General features: G+C 39.6%; 1 protein-coding gene across 3 annotated transcripts in view; it reads right to left on the bottom strand.

The window, feature by feature from the left end:
• The window catches only part of aspscr1 (ASPSCR1 tether for SLC2A4, UBX domain containing), a 218,758-nt gene that overhangs the window by 129,574 nt on the left and 75,165 nt on the right, over positions 1 to 14,019 (bottom strand). For all 3 annotated transcript variants that reach the window (XM_043714989.1, XM_043714988.1, XM_043714990.1), the window contains exons 6-7: positions 9,229 to 9,302; positions 4,103 to 4,724 (exon numbers count right to left, since the gene is read on the bottom strand). In XM_043714989.1, coding sequence (XP_043570924.1) covers positions 4,103 to 4,724; positions 9,229 to 9,302 — 696 coding nt within the window. The remainder of the gene's footprint in view (positions 1 to 4,102; positions 4,725 to 9,228; positions 9,303 to 14,019) is intronic.

The following is a 14,019-nucleotide window of genomic DNA, read 5'->3' as shown; positions in this document are numbered from 1 at the left end:
CTTGGATGCTGCCTGACCTGCTGCGCTTTTCCAGCAACACATTTTCAGCTCTGATCTCCAGCATCTGCAGACCTCACTTTCTCCTGTCCATCCCTGAGCCATGTTTCTGTAATTGCGAGGATATCCCAGTCCCATGTTCCTAACCATGCCCTGAGTTCATCTGCCTTCCCTGTTAGGCCTCTTGCATTGAAATAAATGCAGTTTAATTTATCAGTCCTACCAAGTTCTCTGCTTTGTCCCTGCCTGCCCTGAATTTTTGACTTGCTTTCTTTTCTTAACTGTACCAGTCTCAGATTGATCTCTTTACTCACTATCTAAGTTTGTGAGAAGATTTCCGGACAACCGGAAGCGGCAGGGACAGGCCACTATAAATGTCGGAGGAAACACCACAGAAACGCTTCACTGGAGGCTCCCAAGCACTGAGGATGTCACCTAGACAAGGGACGAAACGTTTGCAACAAAAACTTCCAGCTCGGCGAACAGAACCACAGTTACTCACTATCTCCCTGGGTCTCACCCCCACCCCAACCGTAGTAATTTAAATCCTCCCGAGCACCTCTAGCAAACCTCCCTACCAGTATATTGCCCTTCCAATCCATCTCCCATACACCAGCTCCTCAGCCATGCATTCATTTGCTCTCTCCTGTTATTCCTACCCTCACTAGCTTGTAGCACCTGAAGTAATCCAGATATCACCACTCTCGAGACCTCCTTTTTAAATTCCTGCCTAACCCTCTATACTCTCCCTTCAGAATCTCATCCTTTTCCTTCCCTATATCGTTGGTTCCAACGTGTACAATGACCTCCTGCTGGCCCCTCTTCCCCTTGAGGACATTCTGCACCCTCTCTGAGACATCCTTCATCCTGGCACTAGGAAGACAAAGCACTATTCTGATTTTTCGCTGCTGGCCACAGAAATGTCTGTCTGTGCCTCGGACTAGAGAGTCCTCTAACACAATCGGTCTCTTGGAACCCAACGGACCCCTCATTGCATTAGAGCCAGTCTTAACATCAGAAACTCGGGTGTTCGTGCTACATTCCCCTGAAAATCCATTACCCCATACATTTTCTAAAACAGCATACATGTTTGAAATGGAGATAGCCACAAAAGACTCCTGCACTACCTACCTACCTCTCTTACCTTTCATGGAGTTAACCCATCTATGTGACTATCTGCGACTTTTTTCCCTTTCTTTAACTGCCTTGCAACACATCGCCTTGGTCTTGTAAATTCCTCAAGGCCTCTAAATGTCACTCCAACCGATCCATTCAATCTGAAAGGATTTGCAACCAATAGCATTTATTACAGATATAATCCTCTGTAACATGTAAACTCCCCCTCAACTCCCACATCCTACAAGAAGAGCATATCACTCAACCAAGGGCCATTTTTGCTTCTTGGCAATTAACACTAAGCTTTAAGATAGACTATTGCACAAAAAACTGACAATGCCCAATTTCTACCCCAATCTGCCATGACTGTGAAGAGAGGAGATAAGCTACTTACACATTGGAAGAATAGCGACCAAAAGAGGCAAGAGATTGGGTTAACAGAACTCACAGCTCCAAGTGAATGGTTCAGAAAAACATAGGCTGATACTTGGAATAGACTCTAACTCAACGTTATCTATAGCTCATGTGCCCAAGAAATGGTAAAACAAAATCAAAGACAGGATAGTTCTTCTTTCAACACAGAAATAAAGTGCGCCAAACTGACAAATACATTCTTTTCAGCAAATTTTGTGTTCAACAAGGTGTAATGTCAGTAAAGTGGAGGATGGAAAAATCTCATTTCACATAGGGGCAGCTGGAGGATGATTATATCACTCTTCCAAGGTGAAATTACCACTCCTTCCACATCAAAGTAACATCCTTTATGGACCATTGTTACACATCTACTTCCCAAGTTTTAATTGGGGCAGATTTATGCTTGTGTCACAGCGCCTGAGACCCGGGTTCAATTCCCGCCTCAGGTGACTGACTGTGTGGAGTTTGCACGTTCTCCCCGTGTCTGCGTGGGTTTCCTCCGGGTGCTCCTGTTTCCTCCCACAATCCAAAGATGTGCAGGTCAGGTGAATTGGCCATGCTAAATTGCCCGTAGAGTTAGGTAATGGGTAAACGTAGGGGTATGGGTGGGTTGCGCTTCGGCAGGTCGGTGTGGACTTGTTGGGCCGAAGGGCCTGTTTCCACACTGTAATGTAATCTAATCTAATCTAATCTAATCTAAAACAGGTTTACCAAGCTAAAGAATAGGAGGCATGACCTCTGCAGTAATTCTCGTAAAAGTTATTCATATGTTTTTCCAGAATTAAAGAAAGCTTTTGAATTAAAAAGTAGTTAATTTTCATTTCTACCTTGGAACAGGTCATTAGTGTCACCTTGTCAATGGAGATGTGTAGAGTCTCAGTGAAATTCTTTACTTTGGGGTATCTCTGCAAATTCAGTTGGAGCATGACCAGTAGGCAAGCCTGGATTGAGAGAAGCAGCTAAATGATATCAGTTTTCCAAGTCACACTTGCTCCAGTGGTGTGCCACAACGTCTCAACAGGTTGTTTCAAACATTTTTGACTTGTGCACCTTGAAGCTTCTTAGAAGTCAAGTATAAGAATCAGGTCCACACCTCAGGTAGAGTAGATGCTAGATTTATTGTCCAAAATGCAGTCCAAAACTGGGAACTAGAATTCAACAAAAAACAAAATTGGAAAAGAGATCATCTAATGGGAGATGTTTTTAGCTTGAAGCTAAAGGGAAAAGCCTACATTGGATGCCTTCCAGAAGATTGTACCAGAAACCCTTCAGCTGTGCTGTAAAAGACTGGTGACCAAAGGCGGACTTTTAAAGACTGCAGGAATAAAAATGGGAAAGTTCAGATCCTAGTGTCAGAAATAAGCACTCTTCTGATAAGTGAAATTACCACTACTTCCAAATCAAAATAATATGTTACACATCTACTTCCAGAGTTTTAACTAGGACAGGTTTATGCCTGTGTCCATAAGACAATGGATCAACAGAGATTTTGTGAAGCCCAGCTCATATTCCAACAGCCATGGTTGATGGTAGCATTCTAGTCAGTAAACATTGTAGAACCGCTGCAAGCCAGATAGAGACCATTAGCCCATCAGGTCTGTGCCAAACCTCCAACAGCATCCCCTCCTATCCCTGAAATCGCACATTTACCATAGCTAACTCACCTAATCTGCATACTACGGGGCAATTTAACATTGCCAATCTACGGCAACCTTAAATATCAACAATCCTAATGACGCTACTTCAATCTAAATACTGTGTAGTAATATTTCTTACATTTTACCTTCTGGCATGGATCAGGCCAACATCATCAAGTTCTGGGTTTGGGAGTACATGAAATTCAGAAGCAAAAGGTCTGATTTGCAGCTTGCCAGACAAAGGCTTTACATTCTATCAGTAGTCAGTATAGACTGCCAAAGGTGACAAGCAGGCAAGTTTCAATTAAATATTCACACACTTCTAAGATGTTTTACAAGCCACCCCCAACATTTGTTTGCCATAGTATCAATACAATGTGATTACAAAGTTAAGGAAGTGAACATTCTAGTTTGCAACTGGAAGCTTATCGAATTCCTAAAGTACTGCCAGCCATGACAGTAAGAGGTCTGAGTGTGGTTTGGAGTAAACATCGAAGGAGGAATATTTGACTTTCACCATGTAATTCAGCATCAAGAAGATTTAAAGTCAGACAAGGCGAGTCAAAAGGAAGTGACTAAGTAAAATGAAACGTGGGTCTTAAAAGCCTAGGATTAGTAGAGGAAGGAAAGGCTAGGAATGCCAAAAATAAAAAGCACTGTGTTTTAAATTGCTACATGACGATTATATCACAGTTATTACAACAGATTCTATCTGCAAAGAGGGGGAGAAAAAAAGTCACCATGATTGGTATTAAAGGCTTTCATACTTGTACGGTAACATAAGATCCTGGCAGAAGTGCAAACACCTAAAGTGTTGACATAACTGCGTGGCCTGTTACTACAAATTACAGAATAAATGCAAATTGTGCTTCCTTGCACTTGTTGCATCAGCAATGGACATTTTTTTCCCCAAACTAAACGAATATCTAATTTCTTACCTTTAAAGGTGACTGCTGAGGAACAGTTTTTGATTTCTTTGGATGTGGTGGACCAGCTGAAGTAGAAGAGTGTGCTGTTGTCTTTGATGGTTCATCAAGGATAAACTGATTACGATCCATTCCCGAGTTGCTCAGATCTTGACTTCCTGTTGGAAAGGAGGAAAGTTCAGGACTTTCATTGTTTATGGTGGATGAGGCAATGCAGTCTGAAACATCAGAATATTCTGAGGAAGGACTTGAATCAGGAGCAAGAAGCTGTGCTGAACCATCACGTGGATTTTCTGATGATTCAGAGCTGATCTGTTCAGGTGACAATTTGTCTTCATCTTTCTTCTGAAAAGAATCTGTACTGTCTTTGCTTCGTTCTTGTGTCAAGTCCATTGATGGCACTTCCTTCTGTGCAAACTCCTCCACAGTTCTGTGCAAATTAATCTCTGTGCTCAACCCATTAGGACTAGAATCATCGACAGAACAAACGGAGCCTGGTTCAGTCGCAGAGCCATCAACAACCTCGATCAGCACAGTTTTTGATTCAGATTTGTTCACTGGCTGTTTGTCAGAAATTGAAGCCAAATCCATTGCTCCATTTTGTGCATCCACATTGGATCTCTTCAAAACATATCTGTGTGAAATAATGATACAGAATTATCAAAAAATAAATCACAGAACCATATGAACGGAGTAGTCAGGCAAGAGTCAGGCAAGTTCTGGTTTAGCTATTGTCACAATGCAAACAATACCACTTTCAAAACATCAAGCATCAAGGTGTTTGAAGCAGGACTGCTTAGCTAGGAATGCTAGCTAATCTAAAATAACAGTGGTGTATGAATATACAAAAGTTTACTATCTCTGGATGTATAAATGAAGTAAAGTTGCCATAGTACCAGAGGACCATAGGGCTGCTCTCTCATGAGATACACTTGGTAGGGGTTTAAGCTGAAGGTCACCATGCCTCCAGGAAGGGAAGTTTTGAGAAGGAGAGTCCATCCAGTGCAGGAATTGAGCTCATGCTGTTCACAACACTCTGCGTCACAAACCAGCCATGCAACCAACTGAACTAACAAACATTCTTAAAATGGACTTATACAAATGAGACCAGAAAATGGAGACCAACTCAAAAGTTTGGAAGCAATGTGTTTTTTGGAAGCAGAGTTATTTATTTCATTCAACCACGTCCTCAACCGTACTGTATTGTTGGCATTATTAGTAGAAGAATCAAAAGATCAACTATTATTTAAATAGCGACTCAAAAAAGTGCAATGCAGAAGGATCTGGGTGTTCTTGTGCATGAAACACTAAGGTTGCATGCAGGTGCAACAACTATTAAGAAAACAATCAAATTTTGGCCTTTATTGCTAGGTATTTAGAGTTTAAAGATATGAAAGTCTTGCTGCAATTATACCCAATGTTGGTAAGGCTACACCCAGAGTAGCGTGTATAATTTTTGGCTCATCTAAAGGTCACTCACCTAACACAGAGATGCAAAGGAACTTCTCCCAGACAGTGATGAATGTCTGGAATTCTCTACTCCAAAGAGTTGTGGAAGCGAGATAATTGCAAGTATTTAAAGAAGAGGCAGATAGAATTTTGAGATATTGGGGAGAGGATAGCTATTTGAGCTGGCACAAAAAAAATTGATGTCTGGGGCAGATCAACCGTGTTTTTGCTGAACGTCAGGGCAGGGCAGGCTTGTCATGAATTCTTTTAAAGTTCAGCAATCAGTACTTCGTACAACTGTAGAATAAGGCAATACAGTAATGTGCATTGCTGCAAATGGAACAAAGCAACTTTGGTAGGGCTGATTACACAACAAAATATATTGTTGTAACCATGTTCATTTTTAAATTTAATTAATATTATGAATCATGTATATAAAAACAATGTTCGCAATTCATATTCCCAAATAGTACACAAGGTTGAAGCATTAATGCACATATATGAAAGCTTCAATTTATTTCCAAAACATTTGTGATTCTTGGGTTTACTTTTCTTACCTGCCTCCCCAATGCCCTTTCATGCCTTGCTACTATCAAAATCAATTTCATAGAGATTTGAAACCTTCAGCATGCTATAGGTTCAGCAACTTCAATTCTATAACACTCCTTCATACATTAACCTGTTATTGTGTAGCTTCTTTAATCATCTATACATCCATGTAGACGATACCATTTGTGATAAAAACAGCAAAATTATTTCTTCCATGTTATCCTTGAACCTGTACTCCTTTTCAAGGTGTGCACAAAATAAAGTATTTACACAGATAATCATAAAATTAATTATTTCACCATTCAACAAAATGCAAGAAATAAAGGTGTTGGTGCATAATTTCTCTACTTACTGTATTTCACGTTTGCTTTATTCAGCCAACACTGACTTACATTAGTTAGCAGTTAATGCCTTTTCTTTGAGATCTAAAGTTACAATTGATCATTTTATCAGTCAAAGGAATGCCTGCTTTAGGAGGGGTTTATTTCTCTTCACCGCTCCTTTGAGGAATCATCAAGAAATGTTGGAGAGAAAGGTGAAGAAAAGCACAGCACTAAGCTGCCAATCCAAGAACAACCTAAGTCGAAATCAGCATTGACTTAGTCTACATAGTCACTGACTTTTGCAAAGACAGAAATATATTGACAAACTAGAATACAAAAAAGGAACACAATGTTAGGGCCATTAACTTCCTCAAAATATACAGGCAGATCAAGATTGCTACATTTGAAGGGCTGTCACAATGGGGTCCTGCAGTCTCAGCTTCCAACTGGTCTTCGTGAATTTGTAGATCAGCCATATTTTTGAGCATCATCAAGAGCATGTAGAATGCCCTCCAAGAATTTTTTCCAATACAAATCAATTATTCATGTAAAAGGGTAAAGGGCAGAAACAATGTTTTTTGATGCTATTCAATTACAAGGTTAAAATTAAGTACATATGCAACATGGGCTGTACAGCAACACAATTTAATGACATAATTACAGGTAAAAGCAGTCCGAAAGACAACATGAAGTGACAAATATAGCACAATAACCAAGATCCACCTTGATACAATTGAAAAGAAAAAATGCAGTAATATACAGAGAATGAATCACAGTATCAATTTGTGCGAAGAGGAGGTGAGATGCTGCATTACAAAGGAGATAAAACAACAGCGTGAGTCCTCCATAAAGACTGAATAAATACTATACCATTGCTTGTAGGCACTATCACATTTCTGAAAAGAAAACAAAAGCATACAACAGGAGAGAAAGGAGGTGAGTAAATAAACATTCACCCACAACCAACATCAATTGAATATACATGTAAAGAGATAAAATGACAAAGGTAACTAAAAGAAATCATGTATCACCCCACTGGAGTGCAGGACAGAACCATCAACACCATACAAAAAACTAGGGATTTCAAGTTTAATACCTTACTTCCAAAGCAAACAAATAGTTTGAAACAACTTATGTATTATAAGCGCATTGTGTTATTATATATGCAGTAAAATAATAAAAGGATCTGGTTTTAGAACTCGTGATTATGAAGTTTAGTTCACCCAGATTATAAGGTCTCGTTCTGCTTCTAAACATCAATTAGCAAAATCAAATTGATAGTGGTCATGTTTTAGGGTTACGGTAGTGGACTCTCAATCTAGCAGTCAAACCCTAATAATCTAAGTTATGAAAATTAGTTCAATAGATTTGGTGATTTGCGGTCATTGCTTAGAAAAACTGCATCAAGCTACCAGGTATCTATGGAAATTTTAAATGGATACTATGCAGTCTCAGCAAATACGTGAACAGTTCACACCACGTTGATGACTTGATACTGTTTGAAGTGACTGGCAAGATATTTGGTTGTAAATAACTGCTGTGAAATATGAGCAGTTCAAGGAGGTGGCCTATAAAACACTTTCTGGGTGCTACTAAGAATGGGTAATAAATACATTCATACCAGTTCACTTTGATTCCAAGAACAAATTTTAAAATGCAATGGCTCATTAATTGTGAAACTTGGTTCAACATATTAGAACTCAATAGAATTACAAAACCTAATTTTCAGAAATGGCATTCAACTATACAAATGTGACAGAATATAAAATACTATGCTTCACGGAATTTGTTCTGAACATTTAATTACATTCCACCTGTCCTCTGAAGTATACAATCCACGCAATAGCTGTCAGGTATCTGTTTTTTTAAAAAACATATACCATATGAAGAAATTAAATATGGATTACACAAAAACATATGCTGCCTATTTTCTAGAACAGATTAATTCAATTAAAAGAAAGTCATGTAAGAACAAATTTCATTTAAGAGCAAGTTTTGCAGCCCTACCCTGCCCCTATCCAATGTTACAGAACTGCATGCTGTTTCACTTAGAAGCGTGTTTTTCTTTCAGCTTCACAACAACCTTCAGCAATCAAAGATTACCTTGCCTCATTTTGTCCTTTAGTGAGTGCCATTAATCACTCCAGCTATCCATGATTGCACAAAAACATTGACTGTAATAGCCAACTCTTCAAAAAGATAATCTGAGTCATCGCATTTCAATAATTTAGGATTTGTCTAATTAGGTATCATAACTGCCATCAATCAGGCAAGTTAATTGTTAACTACGTCACACAATTTAAATTTCTAAAAATATTCCTCCTCATAATATGTTAAAATCTCACAAAGAATAATTTTAATTATGAGCACATTTTTCAAGAAAACTCTGCTTGCATAATATGCCACATACAAGCAGCAGAAAATGGGCCTTTTTCCATAACAGAAACTGTTATGAAAATAGAACGTCAGCCTGAAAGAAGAAAATACAAGCTAATGTTTCAGTTAAAGATCCTAAATCAAATTGGTATCTACTGAAATGTCTCCACCTGAAACATGAACTTGCCTGTTCTCTTTTTCAACCAAGTCTGCAGTACACTACCAGCATTTTCTTTCAGATTAATGGTGCTCCTCTCTCCCACCCTAAACAGCTTTTAAGACTTGTTTGGCAAGGCCAAAAATCTTGTTACATTTAGATTACCAATGATGATCATGTACTTAATATGATTATTCCTGCTAAATCACAGAACTGGAGATCATAGCTTTAACACCAACAATTTTTGCCAAAATATATCTGCTCAAATATGGTTGGCTTCTTACCTAATGATGGCACTACCATCAGTAAGTCCAAGTGATTTTAGAGTAGTTGCCTTTAGTGCAGATTCTCCAGCTATCTGAAACAGACCACAAAGTGAAAGAACATGCATCAAAAATGTAAAATTACCTCCATTAACTCAATATAAATTCTTGCAGATAAAACATGGATTCAACCAGATGCAGTTTAAAATCACAAGATAATTTTTTCTGTTTTAAATTCACAGAAAAGAGACTGCAGTGAGCAATAGACACACTCAACCTTACATGCTTTCATTACAAGAGTGACACAGTATTATAATTTAGATAGGGATGCATGATTACGAATCCAATTGAAACGTGATCCTGCAACCTAGATAGTTTGAGAAACGCTGCAGTAAAATAAAGAAGTATTTCCAAAGTACGTGCGTGCTTTGCTGAGTACTCAGATACTCATCCTAACAGTACAAGAATTTAATATAAAAAAGACAAAGCTTTTCTTATTACACTCTGCAAGACAGAATCACAAGAATTTCCAGGGCACGTCTGCTGTAGTCCACCTAACAACTCTTTTTCTCATGCAATATAAATTGTTGTTCCCTTTCAAATTTGGCATTCTTGTGATTCTGTCCTAACGAATGTAGGATAGCAATCTTTTGTCAGCAATACTCAAGTTGTGTCTACCAAATGGAAGTACAAGTTAATCCAATCTGCATTTCCCAGCTACGAAAATGGAACAGATACTGTGCCATAAAGGCCAAAGTAAACAAGATTACAAAATGCTATGTGAGCTCCTACCATACTTTCCACCTTATTCACAGCCTTTGAAATGTATATTTTATTCCACTGTTCTAATATTTTTGTCCCTTTGCAAATTATCATTACAACATTTTCAAGCCAGTTTAGTGCATAGCAATGGGAAATTCTAAACCTTGGGCACAACTAGGTAATTATTTTCTATTTGGATTCCTTACAATCAGCTAATGAATTCAAGTTTCCTCATTTCCCCTTCCCCCACCTCACCCTAGTTCTAAACTTCCAGCTCAGCACTGTCCCCATGACTTGTCCTACCTGCCTATCTCCTTTTTCACCTATCCACTCCACCCTCTCCTCCCTGACCTATCACCTTCATCCCCTCCCCCACTCACCCACTGTACTCTATGCTACTTTCTTCCCACCCCCACCCTCCTCTAGCTTATCTCTCCATGTTCTGTCCAAATCAAACATTGATATACTTGAGAACAGAAACGAGTCTGGTGTTCGATGTGACTTGGCCAACATCTTGCGACTTTCACCATGAATTTGGAGTATCCAAGCATGAAGAATATCCTCCTTGCACCTATTCTGTACAGATCTGTTGCAGTTGCATTATTTTAAATCAGATCTCTTCGAGTTCTTCTGAATTCCAGTCAATTCCCTAAAAGATGTAATCTGTCCTCAGACGTCATCCTCGACATCTTTAGCATCAGCCTCGTGACTGTCTGCTGCACTCTCTCTGTGGCAAGTCCTTCATTTCTTAGGCAGGGAAAGAAAAACAACAAACTTTCTATTTGCCAATGAGCAGAAGCACAACTTACTCAAGCTTTCCTCGTAAGAGTGTCCCTCCACACCCACTGTCATTCTAGCGAATCCTCACTGCACTGCATTGAATGCCAGAACACCTTTCCTGATATCAGAGGTATAAAACTGTTCACAGCTTTGCAACTGTGATCTGAGTAGTGTTGTGGGATTGGAGTGCCTTTATTAGGTGGAGACTCAGAAAAACAGCATGGTAGAGTGGATAGATGCAACTATTTTCACATCATACCCAATAGTGAGCAGTATGATTATGAGGTGTACATAAGGCAACAAAAAGAAAATAAGAGCTGGAATAGTCGGTCTGGCCCCTCGACCCTGTTGTGCCATTCCAAAGGATCTTGGCTATTTTTACAGACCTCAAACCCACTTTCTTGCACTTTTTCCAACACACTGGATTCCCTTACTGGATCAAGAATCGATATCAGATTTAAACATACACAAGTTCTGTGTTGGAAGGAGGTACAAAGAACTCAAACTGTGTGAGAAAAGAAATTCCTCCTCTACTCAGTCTTAAATTAGGGTGTGCTGTCCGTATCTTTGGAGTGTTTGATGTAGACAGTGTTAAAATAACTTTTCTCTGCATCTCTTGTCATACTGTCCCAGTCCTTGGAGTATTTGATGTGGACCTTGTCGAAAGAGCTCTTCTCTGTATTTAACCAGGTCCTGTATGAATCCTGGGAGTTTTTACTGAGCACAGTGCAGAGCACTATTTATGCTGTATCAATCCTCGTTCTCTCCCTGTTCTCGCAGAGTTTGATGAGGACAGTGTCGAGACATTTTTACTCTGTACGTAGTCACATTCTGTCCCAGTAATTGGAGTGATGAATGAGGGACAGTACAGAGAGAGATTTCCTCTGCCTTTAACCCCCTCCTAACCCTGTAATGGGTTTGTTAGATGGGAACAGTATAGAGGCAGCTCTGCTGTGTATCTAAACCCATATTGTTCCAGCCTTGGGAGTATTTGATAGGGACGGTGGACAAGAAGATTTAATGCATATCTGACCCAATGCTGTCCCTGTTCTGGGAATTTTGGTGGGGGACCTCTAGTCGTGTATTACTTTGTATCCAACGCCGTTTTATTCATATCACATATTATTTGATGGGGATAGTGTCAGGAAGGTATTATCTGTATCTAACACGATCTCGTAACTGTCCTGGGAGAGTTTGATGAGGACCATGTCGAAGAAGCCTCACTTAATATCCAAATATACACGAACCCTGTCATACCAGTGTTTGATGTGGAAAGTCGGAGGGAGGTTTACCACAAAGATCTACACAGTGCATGAGTAGACACATCGGCCCTCTGAGCCTGCGCCCTTATACTTGGTAGTGTGGATGAGCAGAGGGATCTTGGTGTCCATGTACACAGATCTCTGAAAGTTGCCACCCAGGTAAATAGTGCGGTGAGGAAGGCATATGGCGTACTGGCTTTTATTGGTAGAGGAATTGGGTTCCGGAGTCCTGAGGTCATGATGCAGTTGTATAAGACTCTGGTGCGGCCGCATCTGGAATATTGTGTGCAGTTTTGGTTGCCATACTATAGGAAGGATGTGGAGGCACTGGAACGGGTGCAGAGGAGGTTTACCAGGATGTTGCCTGGTATGGAAGGAAGATCGTATGAGGAAAGACTGAGACACTTGGGGCTGTTTTCATTAGAGAAAGGAAGGTTTAGGGGTGACTTGATTGAGGTGTACAAGATGATTAGGGGGTTAGATAGGGTTGACAGTGTGAACCTTTTTCCGCGTATGGAGTCGGGTATTACAAGAGGGCATAGCTATAAATTAAGGTGGGGGGGGTAGATATAGGACTGAAGTTGGGGTAGGTTCTTCACTCAGCGAGTCGTCAGTTCATGGAATGCCTTGCCAGTAGCAGTGGTGGACTCTCCCTCTTTATGGGCATTTAAGCGGGCATTGGATAGGTATATGGAGGATAGTGGGTTAGTATAGGTTAGGTGGGCTTGGATCGGCGCAACATCGAGGGCCAAAGGGCCTGTACTGCGCTGTATTCTTCTATGTTCTATCCTTGGATGCTGCCTGAACTGCTATGCTCTTCCAGCACCACTAATCCAGAATCTGGTTTCCAGCATCTGCAGTCATTGTTTTTATCTAATGAATCTCTGGCCTGGCACCAATCTTCATCTCAAAAACAAAAGTTCCAAGACTAGATCTCATACTCCTGAAATTTATAAACTTGAAAACCTCTGAATTCTGTTTTGAGATTTTGGTATCAAAAGTTTTTACCAGATGGTATGCTGAATTGATGTAGAAACACTAAAAATGTTGATATTTTTAAAGATAATAAATCTGAATTAGGGTAATACGAAAGATTTGAACCTGCACTGTTTGTTAATTGTGCCAACATTCAACTATCCTACACGGAAAATTCCTCCCCTTCTATTTTAGCAGACGTGCTGGTCTGGTTACATTTTAAACTGGTTAAAATTAAAATAGCAAAATTTCATACTCAAGAAATGCTCAAATTTCTTGTTGCACAGCAGAATTGCATGCTTCTAATATTGCACTTTGTTGAAGCTCAACACTACATTCAAGTCATTTAGACCAAAGTGTCGATTGGCTATAAAATAATGTTGCATTCAGGACTTCATATCAGACAATGCCTTTCTGTTACTTATTGACAAAATTCTTTTGCAAGCTAAGAAGCCCTTTTACAAATATTTCATGCCTAGGATTCACCTGTATGCCAAACATTCATGACTTGCAGCTACATAAAATCTTAATGCAGTTAAGTCATCCAAAGGCGCTTCTCACAGGAATTATCAGAAAAAAATTAACTCTGAGGCGCATGAGAGGTTTGGGCATTGAGGTAGGTTTTAAGGAGCAACTTAGGAGAAGAAACAAAAAGATTGAAAGGGTTTAAAAAGGGATTTCCAGAGTTTAGGAACCAGTTGAAGGCACAGCAATCAATATGGGACAAACAAAATTGGGGATACACAAATGACCGAATGGGACGTATACTGCATCCCTGGATGCATGTTAGTGCTTAAAGATTTAGAAGAGGGAATGGAAGGATCTTAACATAAGAAAGAGAATTTTAAATTCTAAACTCTGCCTAACCTGGAGTCAACAGAAGTCAATGAGCAAAACAAAGGTAATCAGTGAACAGAACTTGCTGTGAATTAAGATATAGGCAATAGAGTTTTAGTTGACCTCACATTTACAAAGAAAAGATGGAATGGTGGCAAGGATAGCAGTGGAATTGTTTAGGCTTGAGGTAACAGAA

Source organism: Chiloscyllium plagiosum, chromosome 24 (assembly GCF_004010195.1).
Source record: "Chiloscyllium plagiosum isolate BGI_BamShark_2017 chromosome 24, ASM401019v2, whole genome shotgun sequence".
Taxonomy (NCBI): Eukaryota; Metazoa; Chordata; class Chondrichthyes; order Orectolobiformes; family Hemiscylliidae; genus Chiloscyllium; species Chiloscyllium plagiosum.
The sequence above is the reverse complement of the archived record's forward strand: the minus strand, read 5'-3'. Positions and strand labels throughout refer to the sequence as shown.